Source organism: Mesoplodon mirus (assembly GCF_964341445.2).
Source record: "Mesoplodon mirus genome assembly, chromosome: 7".
Lineage (NCBI taxonomy): Eukaryota > Metazoa > Chordata > Mammalia > Artiodactyla > Ziphiidae > Mesoplodon > Mesoplodon mirus.
This window is the reverse complement of record NC_138983.1, coordinates 103,224,707-103,240,297: the sequence shown is the minus strand read 5'-3', so window position 1 is coordinate 103,240,297 and position 15,591 is coordinate 103,224,707. Positions and strand designations below refer to the sequence as shown.

The following is a 15,591-nucleotide window of genomic DNA, read 5'->3' as shown; positions in this document are numbered from 1 at the left end:
AGACAGAAACCTGAGGCATTGATTACTAAGCATAATCTCAAGTTATATGCTCTTGCTGCATATGTTTACTTGTTACCTAGAGGCTCTGTCTGTGGGTGTGTTAATGAATGTGTTTGTCTCTGCCACTTGAATAAGTTGTGTAAGGGATGTTTGTGGCTGTGTAAAGTTGTGTTATGTGTGTTCATGAGCTCTGCTAGCCTGAAATGCTGATGTGTGATGGGCAGTTGTCAATCATTCACTCCTAGTTTTCTTTGTGAAATGGAAGTAACTTTGGTTCAAAGTTAGTATTAATATACTATGAATGAGACTTGACCCATAGTGATGTTATCGGCTGGAACAGAACTCAGGTTCAGCTGCTCATCGCTCAGAAGTCAGTGTTCCAGAGACAAGGGTTGGTGGAAGAAGAAAGATGCTTTATTCGGGAAGCTGGCAACCTGGGAAGATGGTGGGCTAGTGTCCCCAATACCATCTCCCAGTTGCCAATGAGAGGGAAAAGGGGTTGATAGGGAAAAGACGGGAAGTCTCTGGGCTGTGCCGGTGGGGGCTCCGTGCAGAGTAGCACAGTCAGCTCTGACCATCCTCTTGAAATTGGTCATGCAGCGGTGTGGTCAGTGTCATGTTGATTGTTTCAGGCACAGTTAATCTTCAATTCCAGTGTTGGTTTGTTCCCATTTCCTTGAGGCCAGTTCCTGGAATTGTGTAAGCCATCGGTTCAGGTCTGCTCAAGATGGAGCAGCTTGTGTCATAGCTCCAGTCTGGTCATCATACAGTTAGCTTTCTCCTCTTGTAGTGGTTTTAGTATCTGCAAAACAAGTTAGGAGTGTGTGTCTGACACTGTTACTTATGTCCTTCGGGAGGAACTAAAGATTCTGTGACTGCTGTTGTCCTAATCAGTAACTGCTTGAACCTGTTCTTTGGTGACTCAGGGGAGGCCTGGGAGACTGCAGCTATTTTACAAACAAGAGGCAGGGGACATGGAAGGGCCCTGCATGGTCCTGCTTGGTTCCAGCAACCGAGAGGTACAACTTTGTATGCAAGATAATGCGATGTAGTTTTGTTTATTAACAGGAACAAAAATCGTTTGGTCCTAAAGTAAAATGACTGATTGTTCCAGCACCAGAAAGAGGATAGTGAAGGACACAACCTGAATGAGTATAGAAAGTTGTAGGAGACGGGTAGAAAGGGAATTTTATTTGTCTGAGCCGAAGGCAGCTCAGTTTTGATGTTTATTCCAGAGATTTTCAAAAAAGAGCTTATGGTTCTCTTAGTAGCAAATATTATATTGATGCAAAGCTGGAGTTTGGTTTTCTCTCTGTACAAATGATAAATTTTTTTCATGGAGTATTGGTCTCTTTAATAAGTGGTTGGAAAAGTTGTTCTCTAAATCTGCCTAAACAGCAGAGATTCTGTATCTCACTGGAAGAGGTTTCTGCACCTAGTTCTGAATCCATCCGGCCTTATTATTTTTTTGAAAATAAATGCACAGGGACTTCCCTGGTGGCTCCTTGGTGAAGAATCCGCCCGCCAGTGCAGGGCACACTGGTTCAAGCCCTGGTCCGGGAAGATCCCACGTGCTTTTAGAAACTAGAGCACGGAAAGACTAAGGTCACGTGAAATTTGAAACGCTAAATATTGTCATAGTGTTAAGCAGTTTGAAGATTGTTGGAAGAAATTATTTGTCATTCATTCAAGCAATAAACATTTGATGAATACTTGCAAAACATAAAAAACCTCTAGAGCCCGTGAGCCACAACTACTGGAATCGACGTGCCTAGATCCCATGCTCCGGAACAAGAGAAGCCACCGCATGGAGACGCCGACGCACCGCAATGAAGAGTCGCCCCCGCTCCACTGCAACTAGAGAAAGCCCACGTGCAACAAGGAAGACCCAACGCAGACAAAAATAAATAAATATATAAATAAATGTATTGGGGGAAAAAAAGAAAGAAAATAAATGCACAACAAAATTTCTGCATTTCTGAGAAAGGTAAGCTTCCTTAAAACTGTGTTCCTTTTGGTCTGGTTTTTTTTTTTTTTTTTAAAGTCTACTGTCAGGAACTCCCTGGCACTTCAGCGGTTAGGATTCTGCGCTTCCACTGCTAGAGGCCTGTTTTCGATCCCTGATCAGGGAACTAAGATCCTGCAAGCTGCGTGGCGAGGCCGAAAAAACAGCCAAGACAAAATAATCGTCTCTTGGCTGTTAAACAAAGTCAAGGATCTTTAGTTCCTCCGCAAGGGCTATTGGGTAATATTCTGAGCCACGTCCTTGGAGCTGTTTGGCAGAGACTGAAACCCCCAGCAGGTGGAAGAAGTTAACTGCATGTTGCCCACAAGCACGTAGACCCCAGACCAGTTGGAACCAGAAGGCTGATGATGTTGAGTCCCCGTTACCTCACCACTGACCATTCAGAAGAATGACCGTGAGCTGATCACGCACCCTGTAACCCTCTCTTCAACATGTAGCCCCTTTCTCTTTTCCCTGTATAGTCCTCAAGCAAAACTTCAGGAGGGGAGAGTTGGTTCTTCGGGACACGAGTCCACCTCTCTTCTGGACTGCCGGCTTCCTCAATAAAGCTATCTTTCCTTTTACCCAAGAGTTGTCTCTCAGTATTGGAGTCCTGAATGATGCAAGACCTGCCTCATCTTCTGTAGTTTTCTCTACATGAAAAATAATTGAGGACTATTTTTCAGAGTTAAGAAATGTGGTTGGATAATCACAACGCCATTAAGCAACACCTCGTTGGACAGCAAAGAGGCGAAGCCGACTGGTAATGACCACACACATCCTGACTGTGAGACGACTTTCATCTTTATTGTAGTTCCCCAAAAGCTGCATCGCACGGTACTCTTGAACAATCTAAAATAACATACAAACATGCTGAGGCAAGTTAAAAAATTAGGACTGAATTCCCACAATTCAATAATGAGAACTAAAAAAATACAAATTTATGCTTACAAGAATTGGGAGGAAATACCCACTATGCTATAAGTAGAATGGAAATATGATGTAATAGATAAAATCAACAATCTCTCTTGAAAATGTGAGTAAAATTGTATATATGTGTAAATATACAACAGCTACAGTTCTCATCACAAAAGTTTGTAGTAATAAGATGTTTCAAAATGAAGACTATTTCAAAACTATTTAAAATAAATATATAAATATAAAATATAAAAATACAATAATTTTATAGGTGACATTTTCAAAATAAGCCAGTGAAACTTAAGTCATGAGTCATGACCCTGTGGCTGTAATTATATATATATATATTTTTTCCTAATTATATATTTTAATGTTATTCTCTCCTATTCTGAGCCGCTACACTCCACCTTCAAATGCTTCTAGACTGGGGCAAACAAGTGTATAAAAAATGGGACCTCCAATGTTCGTCTCAGGGGAGATGGAAATGAAATGATCTGAAAATTGAGGTGGTGCCTTCCAAAAGGGTGGAATCTGAATAAACCCTGTTTTCTTATTGTCCTGCCACAGACTCCTAGAAGCACACCCCGCTCCTAGGAGTATAACACGAAAACTGGCCTCCGCTCATTCTAGAAGATGCTGGCTTCTTCTCGATGATCTGCACAAGAGGCTTCTCCCTTCCTTCTTCACGGCTGTCGTCAGTGTCTGGATTGACCTCTTGTTGAACATCCTCATCTCTCCTGGGCTCTGTGATCTGGAAGTAAGAGAAGGAGCAAGGATGTCAGATTTCAAAGTGGCAACTGTCCAGATATAAAGGTTTTCACATTCTTAGTCAATTCTAACCAGAATTGAGACTCATTTATGATTGGAGTTTTATCTCAAATTCTCCATTCTGAACCCCAGTCCTGAACCATTCATTGTTTTCAAGTGCGATTCTTGGACTTTGGTGACCCTGACTCCAAAAACTACTGAATGCACCCAAGGTCAGGCCCAGTAATCTGCTTTATAGCCCAGACTCCAGGTGATTCTGCTCAGGGAGCTGGCATTTGGAGAAGGCTGCTTTAGTCTTAACTCACCTTGGTCCTTTGGCACCACTTAAATTCTGAACTTGGAAGCACACTACAGACATCACTGACAAGTCAACATCATGGACCAGGAGACCTGAGGCCGGATCCCTAACCCTAACCCTGCATCCTAATGTCTATGTTATTATTAAGTTTTCATTTATTTACTTATTTTCTTTCTTTTATTTTTGGCTGCATTGGGTCTCTGTTGCTGTGTGTGGGCTTTCTCTAGTTGTGGTGAGCGAGGACTACTCTCCGTTGCTTCTCCTGACGGCTTCTCTTGTTGCGGAGCACGGGCTCTAGGCGCACAGGCTGAGTAGTTGCGGCTTGCGGGCTCTAGAACGCAGGCTCAGTAGTTGTGGCTCGTGGGCTCTAGAGCGCAGGCGCAGTAGTTGTGGCGCACGGGCTTAGTTGCTCCGCGGCATGTGGGGTCTTCCCGGACCAGCGCTCAAACCTGTGTGCCCTGCATTGGCAGGCGGTTTCTTAACCACTGTGCCAACAGGGAAGTCCCTGGGTCCTAATGTTTAAATAATACTCAGCCCTAAACTTGGTTAGTGTTATGTGCTGAATGTTTGTGTCCCCCAAAATTCTTATGTTGAAATCTTAAAATCTTAACCCCTAAGGTGCTGGTATTAGGAGGTGGGGTCTTTGGGAGGTTATTAGGTCATGGGGTAGAGCCCTCATGAATGAGATTATTGCCCTTGTAAAAGAGACCGTGCTGTGTTGTTTCTAAGCAACGCGGTCTGTAGTAGGGCAGGTTGAATGGACGAAGACAGCTAGTTTGCAAGATTTAAACCAAATGTTTGCTCAATCCTCTGCCCACATCTAGAACTCTAATGTGTCAATTGTAATAAGCCACGCTGAAGATGGCATTCCTTAACCTTCAGTCGTTGTGATAAACCCCCTTGACCATAAACGTGAGGGGGAAAAGGTGAATTGTACTAGAGGAATCATTGGTCCAGAAGTGGTGAGTCAGGGGGAATAAAGAGTCACAGGTGATCTGGCCATAGGCAATTTGAAAGTAAATTTGGATGAATATAAAGCTAGTCATAATTCATCTTTTCTTATTGAACGTGTGGGCTGTTCTATCTAATATCCTGTTTGTAGACATTTACTTTGTTGTAGATAAATGCTAGAACCCATAACCCTGAGGGATGTAAGGCCAAAAATGAATGAAAAAGAGAAACTGGAAACGCAGTATATGGAAAAGAATCACCATCTCGTCAAAGCTGTTATTTGGACCCAATTGCTTTGGGTGAAATAACTTCAGTGAGACCCATGCGTCTGGGACAAACTGGTTTCCCCGAGGTCTGGTGCCCACGGGCCTCGCGGTGCTGGTGTCTGTGTGTGGCTGTCAGTCCGTGGCTGGCGCAGAGTCGGCACGTGGCTGTGTGCCTGGCTGGCCCCCTTCACAGTGTGAGAGGTGATGTGGGTCCAGCAGTGGGATTCCTCCGATTTCCTCAGTAGACAACACGTCATTCCACCCGCACCTTTGCGCACGCAGACCTACCTTTGCGCAGGCCGATGACCTCAGGCCTGCGTGGTCCTGGGGCCTCTGGGGCAAGAGGGCGCGATCTCTTCCCCACACCCAGAGCTCTGGATCAAAAGCCTGGATCTGGAAAGACAAACAGCCCCTGGCAATGAGGATGCCGCTGCCTCCCGTTGCCCCGCCTCCGGTTCTTTCTCGTCTGTCCCCAAGTCCCAAACCGAGTCCCCCATGATCCCCACCTCCTCTCCGTCCCTCCCCCTCCCCGAGACCGCCACAGCCCACCCACCTGCTCGCACTCTTCCCGAGTGACCCATGTCTTCCAGCCCATGGAACGGATGAACTGGGAACGCAGTTTGTGGAACAAGGCATGCTGCGAGCTGTTCTTTCCATAGAGGAACGAAACGATGGCCTGCTTGGGGGCCTGGTTGTTCTCTTCCATGTCGCTGGCCACATAGCTGGGGAAAGACATCAGGTTGCTGTCATCAGGACAGGAAGGGCCTCCACTTGAGATCAGCTTCCCAGAAAAGAGGCAGGCTGAGCATCCTCACACGACCCACCCAGCCCTGCCCAGCGTCACCGGGAGCCGCCCAGTCATCAAGGAGCCACTGCCAGGCAGGACCTTTGGAAGGGTGCCTCTCACACCTTGATGATGAGGACACGATCCAAAGCCCCCGTTCCCTTCAACTTGTTTTATGTGCACACACCTCTCTTCCTATGTTGTAGGTACATGTACAGTTCCTGAGGGCAGGAGCTGATCTGATCTGTTTCTGCATTCATCCCTCTCCTAGCAAATGACACATTTAGGGCTTGTTTCATATTGATGCATGAATTCAACAGCCTTTTGTGAATCTCTGTTCCCACCACCTCATATTCCCCAGCATGTAGGGTGTACTTTATAAGGTTTGTTAGATGAATGAATGAATGAATGAATGAACATTTTATCTCATGGCCAAATGCAATACTGATTACCTAGAAGTCTCACAGTAACAAACATTTGCCCAATGAAAAGAATTGTGCTGAGTGTTTTGGGAATGCATTGACATTTTGACGAGACCTGCCTTCCACATGGTGTCTAGTCTAGTGGGACCGGGGAAGGGGAAGGGGGGAGATAAGAAATGACTATAATGCAAAGCATCACATTATAATACAATTTGAACTAAAGTGCCTCTGGGATGCAGAAGTTAGGGAGATCGGGCATCGTGAAGGTTTTGGTGTTTGAACCCACTTTAAGGATAAGGTCGTTTTCTTCAGATAAATGTATGGCAAAGATACCTGGATAGAAAGCTCAATAGAAACTTAGAGGGCAGGGTATTTGGAAGGAGCAGTGAAACACAGGAATAAAGTATCAGGACGGTGTGCTGGAGATTGCAGAGAGAGTTAAATCCCAACGCAGAACTCTGGCCTTGATTTGGCATGTCATTAGCCAATGAAATTGTGTGAAGCGGTCAGACCTGTGTTTTGGAAGGATGTTCAGGCAAATAGAGCCAACTGGCTTGGGAGACTTGGAAGAAACATCAGTGGGGAGCATTTGACACCAAATCCGCGCTATGTGATACGGGCCCCGATTGTGGCATTTGTCGTGGGAATGCAGAAACGGAAGATAATCACACTTGGTGCTGATGTCGGAAGACCCAAGACCGGAGAATTCGAACCGGAAACGTCTCAAGTCTGTTACTCGGGGGCAGGATGGTGTCAGTTCTTTCTTCCTCTCCTCTTAGGAAAGTTTTGCGTTTTGCTTTGTTTCTTTCAGTGTTTTAATTGACATTAGGGTAGTTTGTTTTGACAATGAATGCTATAAAAAACAGAACATGGTTTGAAAAAGAAACCACGGTACCGTAATCCTGTCATTTTCACACCTAGAGTCAGTACAAAGGGGTTTAAAAAAATAGATGAAAGGTCAGAGCCCCACGTCTCTCCCTCTGCCCTCCCAGGGTGTTGAATATTGATGGCGGGGATGGAGCAAGGTACTCACAGAGCTATGAAGAAATGGATTCTCTGGAATTGCCAGGAGAGGAGCCCGGCCCGGCTGACATACGCTATCACCATCGACAGGAGATACTGATGGAAAGAGGGGAAAAAACGTAGGAGAGAGGTCACATCCTGGAAGAGGAGAAAGAGTGGGAGGGAGAAGGGAGCAGGGGACGAGGAATGGGTGGTGCCACTTGGAGGAGAGACCCCCGTGTGGGGTGAGCCTGATTATTTGGGGAAGGGGAGAGGACAGAAGGTCAGAGTTGGCGGCGCTCCAAGGATGGGAGGCTTTGGGATTGAGGGCGTGGACTTAGGGCCGCGGGCACAGGACGGTGTTCGATGAACCGGAGCCAAGGCGAGTCCCCAGGAGCTGAGAGGAGAGGGGACTTAGGCAGCAACCACCAAAGGGGCACTCCTGGGGCTCAGATCCCAGAGGGGACCTCGAGGCCCCTGGAGGGAAGTGTTGGCAAGGCATGAGGTTAGGAGGGGAGTGGAAACGTGGGTGTAGAAAGCACCCAGCGCGCCCACCTAGAACAGGCGCTGGAGCAGGAATCCATCTCAGTGGGTGACTTACCTTGTCAGATACTTCCAGGTTTTTGTCCCAGGCGAGGAATTTCCTAACGACGGGATCCTCTGCGAAAAAAGGGCAGATGTTGCCAGTGGGAACAGGGCTGTCGTGGGAGCATTCCAGAGCCAAGAGGGTGAACCGCGCCCCCCTGGGGAAATGCCAAGATGTGGCCCAGGGTGAAGCTGACGGAAAGAGGGGAGGGAAGACCATTCACTGTGGGAGGAAAGGGGGTGACTCCCCTTCTGGGGGGGCCGAGTGACAGGGAGTGATGCCCCTTCATCATGCATTCACGTACCTGCAGAGGGCATCAAGATCCTCTCAGCCAATGTCTCAATTGACAGTCACGTCAGGGGGTGAAGATGGCTTGTCAGCCCCTCCTCCCCCGACCCCGAACATGCCAGTAAGATTCAAAAGGCCAGTAAGAGCTAGAGTCTCGGGTACAGTTGAAACCAAGCGAACCTAATCCTGTATCATTTCTAAATCTAACCTAGTCTTGTATCATTTCTAAGTCTAACCTCATCCTGTATCTTTTATGTGTCCCCCGTATCCTGTATCCGTAGACAGTCCGCCAGGGACGGAGAGCGCACCAAGTAGCAGGGAATTCTTTTCCACTGGGAAAGTGTAGTCATGGGAAGTTTTGGTTTGTTTGTTTTTCAAGTATAGGATTGGAGGTTGCTGGGCAGGGCGGTGGGTCCTTACCAAGCATCCACTTGAAGACCTTGTGGTGCTCAGGCAGCACTGAAGACACCCGCTGTCGCTTCAGCTTCATCTTGAACCCACTCAGCGACTCCATGACCCAGGTGTCGGCCTCGTGGTGCTCAGGCAGCACTGAAGACACCCGCTGTCGCTTCAGCTTCATCTTGAGCCCACCCAGCGACTCCACGACCCAGGTGTCGGCCTCGTGGTGCTCAGGCAGCACTGAAGACACCCGCTGTTGCTTCAGCTTCATCTTGAACCCACTCAGCAACTCCACGACCCAGGTGTCCTGGGCCTCAGCGGCCGTGTTGCCCTCCACCTCCGCTCTGAACGCCACTGACCTCTTCCTCTTACAGCCGGGGCGCTGAGGCGGGGGGCTGCAACCAGCCCAGGGAGCTGACGAAGGAGAAGAGACTACAGTATGACGCTCTCGTCTTGGGAATTCAGCCACTGGTGACCACCCAACCCCACCCCGACTCCGCCTCCCCCCCGAAGCACCCCCGTGCTTTCCAGTCTCACAGACCGCTGACCTTGCCCCAAGTCATCTTTCCATCTTTCTCTGTCCACATCTACCTATCCCTCCCCTGACTCTTTTTGTCATTTGTCCAGCTTCCCGTCCTCGAAACTCTTTCTCATGGTAGATAATTTCTCCCACCAGGAATAAAAAAAAAGAACCCTCCCCTTGTTTCCTCTCTCCCCTTCTCTCATCCTTGGATCTCATCTCCTAACCCTGTTTCTTGCTCCCCAGGTGTTCCGTGTCCCCAGCTCCTGTGCTCTCCTCCCTCAATCCCTGGCTTTCTGAATGTCTCCTTTCTTTCATAGGCACCTTATGCAGGTGCTCCTTCCCGACCTCTGTACCCTTTCCTCCTTACTGGTCAAATCTCTGAAATTCCTTCTCATGCCAGCTCCCTCACCTGACGGTCCTGGGCTTTCTTCATAGACAGTCAACTCCAGGGGGTACCCTGAAGAGCTGGACTGGGAATTCAGCTCCTCAGCCTGGGAAGTCGGTTGACGATTGTCCATGATGTCTCCCAGACTCTTCCCTTCCTCGAAGCCTAGACTCTGCTTTGTCCCAACTCTTCTTCTGGACTTGGGCTAAACACAAGTGGTCGTCCCTTCTCCAAGCTGCGGGGCAACTGTCAGTGGAGAGAAGCTCTGGCGAGATTCTGTTGTCTACTACTGCTGCCAAGCACCAAGGAGTCTGGTCCATCCAATCGGGAAGGTCGGAAGCCTCTGATGTCATCATCGGAGTTTGAAGGAAACCAGTTTGAAGGAAAGCACAAGTAACTGTCAGACCTATGCGTGCACTTGTCCCAGAGATCAGGGGTAAATGGTATCTCCTGCCACTGACCCAACCTCTGCCCATCCTCCAAAACCCCCCTCAAGGTATCCGGACCCCTCTTTTTTTTTGTCATAAATGGCAAAATTTTATTCTTTTTTTTTTTCTTCATCTTTATTTTTAATTTTTTTTTGCTTTATAACAAATTTAATCAGTTATACATATACATATGTTCGCATATCCCCTCCCTTTTGCGTCTCCCTCCCACCCTCCCTATCCCACCCCTCCAGGCAGTCACAAAGCACCGAGCTGATCTCCCTGTGCTATGCGGCTGCTTCCCACTAGCTATCTACCTTACGTTTGGTAGTGTATATATGTCCATGCCGCTCTTTCACTTTGTCACAGCTTACCCTTCCCCCTCCCCATATCCTCAAGTCCATTCTCTAGTAGGTCTGTGTCTTTATTCCTGTCTTACCCCTATGTTCTTCATGACATTTTTTTTCTTAAATTCCATATATATGTGTCAGCATACAGTATTTGTCTTTCTCTTTCTGACTTACTTCACTCTGTATGACAGGCTCTAGGTCCATCCACCTCATTACAAATAGCTCAATTTCGTTTCTTTTTATGGCTGAGTAATATTCCATTGTATATATGTGCCACATCTTCTTTACCCATTCATCCGATGATGGACACTTAGGTTGTTTCCATCTCCGGGCTATTGTAAATAGGGCTGCTATGAACATTTTGGTACATGTCTCTTTTTGAATTATGGTTTTCTCAGGGTATATGCCCAGTAGTGGGATTGCTGGGTCCTATGGTAGTTCTATTTGTAGTTTTTTAAGGAACCTCCATACCGCTCTCCATAGTGGCTGTACCAATTCACATTCCCACCAGCAGTGCAAGAGTGTTCCCTTTTTTCCACACCCTCTCCAGCATTTATTGTTTCTAGATTTTTTGATGATGGCCATTCTGACTGGTGTGAGATGATATCTCATTGTAGTTTTGATTTGTATTTCTCTAATGAGTAAAGATGTTGAGCATCCTTTCATGTGTTTGTTGGCAGTCTGTATATCTTCTGTGGAGAAATGTCTATTTAGGTCTTCTGCCCATTTTTGGATTGGGTTGTTTGTTTTTTTGTTATTGAGCTGCATGAGCTGCTTATAAATTTTGGAGATTAATCCTTTGTCAGTTGCTTCATTTGCAAATATTGTCTCCCATTCTGAGGGTTGTCTTTTGGTCTTGTTTATGGTTTCCTTTGCTGTGCAAAAGCTTTTAAGTTTCATTAGGTCCCATGTGTTTATTTTTGTCTTTATTTCCATTTCTCTAGGAGGTGGGTCCAAAAGGATCTTGCTGTGATTTATGTCATAGAGTGTTCTGCCTGTGTTTTCCTCTATGAGTTAGACAGTGTCTGGCCTTACCTTTAGGTCTTCAATCCATTTTGAGTTTATTTTTGTGTTATGGTGTTAGGTAGTGTTCTCATTTCATTCTTTTACAGGTAGCTGTCCAGTTTTCCCAGCGCCACTTATTGAAGAGGCTGTCTTTTCTCCATTGTATATTCTTGCCTCCTTCATCAAAGCTAAGGTGAGCATATGTGCGTGGGCTTATCTCTGGGCTTTCTATCCTGTTCCATTGATCTATATTTCTCTTCCCCAAAGTATATTTCAATAAAGGTATGTACATTGTTTGTTTAGACACAAGGCTGTCGCACACTTAACAGACTACAGTATAGTGTAAACAGAAGCTTTTCATGCACGGGTACACCAGAAATTTCATGTGACTCGCTTTATGGCGGTATTGGCTTCATTGCAGTGTTCTGGAACTGAAGCTGCAGTGTCTCTGAGCTGGGCCTGTACACCCAGAAGTGGGATTGCTGGATCATATGGAAATTTTATTTAAAAGATTTTGAGAAAACTCCATACTGTTTTCCACAGTGCCTGCACAATGTTACATTCCTGCGTACAATATGCAAGGGTTACGATTTCTCCACCACCTTGACAACTCTCATCTTTAAAAAAAAATAAAAAATTGTAGGCATTCTAACAGATGTGAGGTAGTATCTCATGATGATTTTGATTTGCATTTCCCAGATGATTAGTGACGTTGAGCACCTTTTCATGTACCTGGTGCTGTGTTACGTCTTTCTAACGCACATACACACACACAGAGGGATAGAAGGAATCTTTTGGAAGTGATGAGTATATTACCGTGATGGTGGTGATGGTATCACAGGTGTGTGCATATGTCCAAACTCATCAAGTTATATACATTAAACATGGGCTAGATTTTGTATATCAGTTCTACGTAAATAAAGCTGTAAAAGCCCAGCAACAAGTGGTGTATTTCATGAGCCAGTGAAGCCCAGGTACATCTTGTCTCCTCTCCCAGGGGTGAACCCAAGCAGCCTTTGAACTTGGCTCACTTTCTGTTTCTTTAGTTTCCCCTTCTATTACTTTTGTGTTTCTCCTTTGTTTTCAGATTCCAGCGAAGTGGTTCCCCATTTGTGGCAGCAGTGATTCTGAGTTTGGCTCTGTCGTTTGAAGACTTGATGGTCTCTAAAGGGATGAAGTTTCTACAGAACTAATCTCAGTTAGGTGAGAGGTAACAGAGGATCTAGTTTGTTAGTCTTTTCTTAGTCTTTTCTGTTTGTCTATTTGTCTACTTTGACAAGCTCAAATCAATGAAGAATCTCTTGCCCAATGGGATGAGAACGGCTCTTTAATATCTAGACTGGTGAGTGTTTATTCCTGACCCAAGTCTAAGACTTAAAACTGCAGGTAAAAGTTCCATTTCTCTGTATGTCTGTGTGTCTGTAATTCAAAAAGGTCTTCACCTCTGACAGTGCGAGTATGTAATGTTTTCCTACTTCTGGATCTATTAAAGTAGATTGTAGAGTCTGTTAAATTAAAGGGTTTCTGTCCTGATTGGCTTACAAAGATACAAATGTGCTTATAAAAATTATATATCCCTAAAATTCTCAGAGAGAAAGGAATTAGAACTTCTAATACTTTAAATGTGCTAGAAAAATATTCTTATTGAAATCAAGTCAGGGAATTCCCCAGCGGTCCAGTGGTTAGGACTCGGTGCTTTCACTGCCAGGGTCCAGGTTCAGTCCCTGGTCAGGAACCTAAGATCCAGCAAGCCCCTCGGTGCAGCCAAAAAAAAAAAAAAAATCAACTCAGAAATTTAAAGACTTCAAGTTTACATAATTTAGGTAAATCTTTGACACATGAAGCTAGTTTAATATTTTTGGTTTAATAAAAAGTTATTCGTATCTTATTTATCAGTATTAGGCATACATTTAAAACAATTCTACTTGGGTGTGTTCTTCCTAAATTTATATAGGTGTGCCCATCAACTAAGCTCATATTACTTCTACTTAATGTTTAAGGTTATGAAAAATGTAAGTTTGTGTTTAACCACATTTAGTTTTTATTCTGACAGACTTTCTTTCAACAGTAACTATGTTTTCTACTGTGTTAGCTTGTCGATAAATTCCCAGATCTTCAGTTTACGTAAACCCTTGAACTGATACTAAATTGTGTTACTTACTGGATAATCATTGGATACCGAGGTCATTTGTAAGCAAGACAGAAACCTGAGGCATTGATTACTAAGCATAATCTCAAGTTATATGCTCTTGCTGCATATGTTTACTTGTTACCTAGAGGCTCTGTCTGTGGGTGTGTTAATGAATGTGTTTGTCTCTGCCACTTGAATAAGTTGTGTAAGGGATGTTTGTGGCTGTGTAAAGTTGTGTTATGTGTGTTCATGAGCTCTGCTAGCCTGAAATGCTGATGTGTGATGGGCAGTTGTCAATCATTCACTCCTAGTTTTCTTTGTGAAATGGAAGTAACTTTGGTTCAAAGTTAGTATTAATATACTATGAATGAGACTTGACCCATAGTGATGTTATCGGCTGGAACAGAACTCAGGTTCAGCTGCTCATCGCTCAGAAGTCAGTGTTCCAGAGACAAGGGTTGGTGGAAGAAGAAAGATGCTTTATTCGGGAAGCTGGCAACCTGGGAAGATGGTGGGCTAGTGTCCCCAATACCATCTCCCAGTTGCCAATGAGAGGGAAAAGGGGTTGATAGGGAAAAGACGGGAAGTCTCTGGGCTGTGCCGGTGGGGGCTCCGTGCAGAGTAGCACAGTCAGCTCTGACCATCCTCTTGAAATTGGTCATGCAGCGGTGTGGTCAGTGTCATGTTGATTGTTTCAGGCACAGTTAATCTTCAATTCCAGTGTTGGTTTGTTCCCATTTCCTTGAGGCCAGTTCCTGGAATTGTGTAAGCCATCGGTTCAGGTCTGCTCAAGATGGAGCAGCTTGTGTCATAGCTCCAGTCTGGTCATCATACAGTTAGCTTTCTCCTCTTGTAGTGGTTTTAGTATCTGCAAAACAAGTTAGGAGTGTGTGTCTGACACTGTTACTTATGTCCTTCGGGAGGAACTAAAGATTCTGTGACTGCTGTTGTCCTAATCAGTAACTGCTTGAACCTGTTCTTTGGTGACTCAGGGGAGGCCTGGGAGACTGCAGCTATTTTACAAACAAGAGGCAGGGGACATGGAAGGGCCCTGCATGGTCCTGCTTGGTTCCAGCAACCGAGAGGTACAACTTTGTATGCAAGATAATGCGATGTAGTTTTGTTTATTAACAGGAACAAAAATCGTTTGGTCCTAAAGTAAAATGACTGATTGTTCCAGCACCAGAAAGAGGATAGTGAAGGACACAACCTGAATGAGTATAGAAAGTTGTAGGAGACGGGTAGAAAGGGAATTTTATTTGTCTGAGCCGAAGGCAGCTCAGTTTTGATGTTTATTCCAGAGATTTTCAAAAAAGAGCTTATGGTTCTCTTAGTAGCAAATATTATATTGATGCAAAGCTGGAGTTTGGTTTTCTCTCTGTACAAATGATAAATTTTTTTCATGGAGTATTGGTCTCTTTAATAAGTGGTTGGAAAAGTTGTTCTCTAAATCTGCCTAAACAGCAGAGATTCTGTATCTCACTGGAAGAGGTTTCTGCACCTAGTTCTGAATCCATCCGGCCTTATTATTTTTTTGAAAATAAATGCACAGGGACTTCCCTGGTGGCTCCTTGGTGAAGAATCCGCCCGCCAGTGCAGGGCACACTGGTTCAAGCCCTGGTCCGGGAAGATCCCACGTGCTTTTAGAAACTAGAGCACGGAAAGACTAAGGTCACGTGAAATTTGAAACGCTAAATATTGTCATAGTGTTAAGCAGTTTGAAGATTGTTGGAAGAAATTATTTGTCATTCATTCAAGCAATAAACATTTGATGAATACTTGCAAAACATAAAAAACCTCTAGAGCCCGTGAGCCACAACTACTGGAATCGACGTGCCTAGATCCCATGCTCCGGAACAAGAGAAGCCACCGCATGGAGACGCCGACGCACCGCAATGAAGAGTCGCCCCCGCTCCACTGCAACTAGAGAAAGCCCACGTGCAACAAGGAAGACCCAACGCAGACAAAAATAAATAAATATATAAATAAATGTATTGGGGGAAAAAAAGAAAGAAAATAAATGCACAACAAAATTTCTGCATTTCTGAGAAAGGTAAGCTTCCTTAAAACTGTGTTCCTTTTGGT

The 15,591-nt window shown here is 45.1% G+C and overlaps 2 protein-coding genes across 2 annotated transcripts in view; one reads left to right on the top strand and one right to left on the bottom strand.

Annotated features, from left to right (window-relative positions):
- LOC309808921 (forkhead-associated domain-containing protein 1-like) overlaps nucleotides 1-15,591 on the top strand; it is a gene marked incomplete at its 3' end in the record, with an annotated part of 289,187 nt that overhangs the window by 120,409 nt on the left and 153,187 nt on the right. The window lies entirely within an intron of this gene.
- On the bottom strand, nucleotides 3,373-9,728 carry LOC309808113 (speedy protein E4-like; the record flags this gene model as incomplete). Its single annotated transcript, XM_082628112.1, has 5 exons — nucleotides 3,373-5,928; nucleotides 7,446-7,531; nucleotides 8,016-8,074; nucleotides 8,790-9,101; nucleotides 9,620-9,728. 5 exons carry the CDS (start codon nucleotides 9,726-9,728, stop codon nucleotides 5,586-5,588), a joined length of 909 nt encoding a protein of 302 aa, XP_082484238.1. The 3' UTR covers nucleotides 3,373-5,585.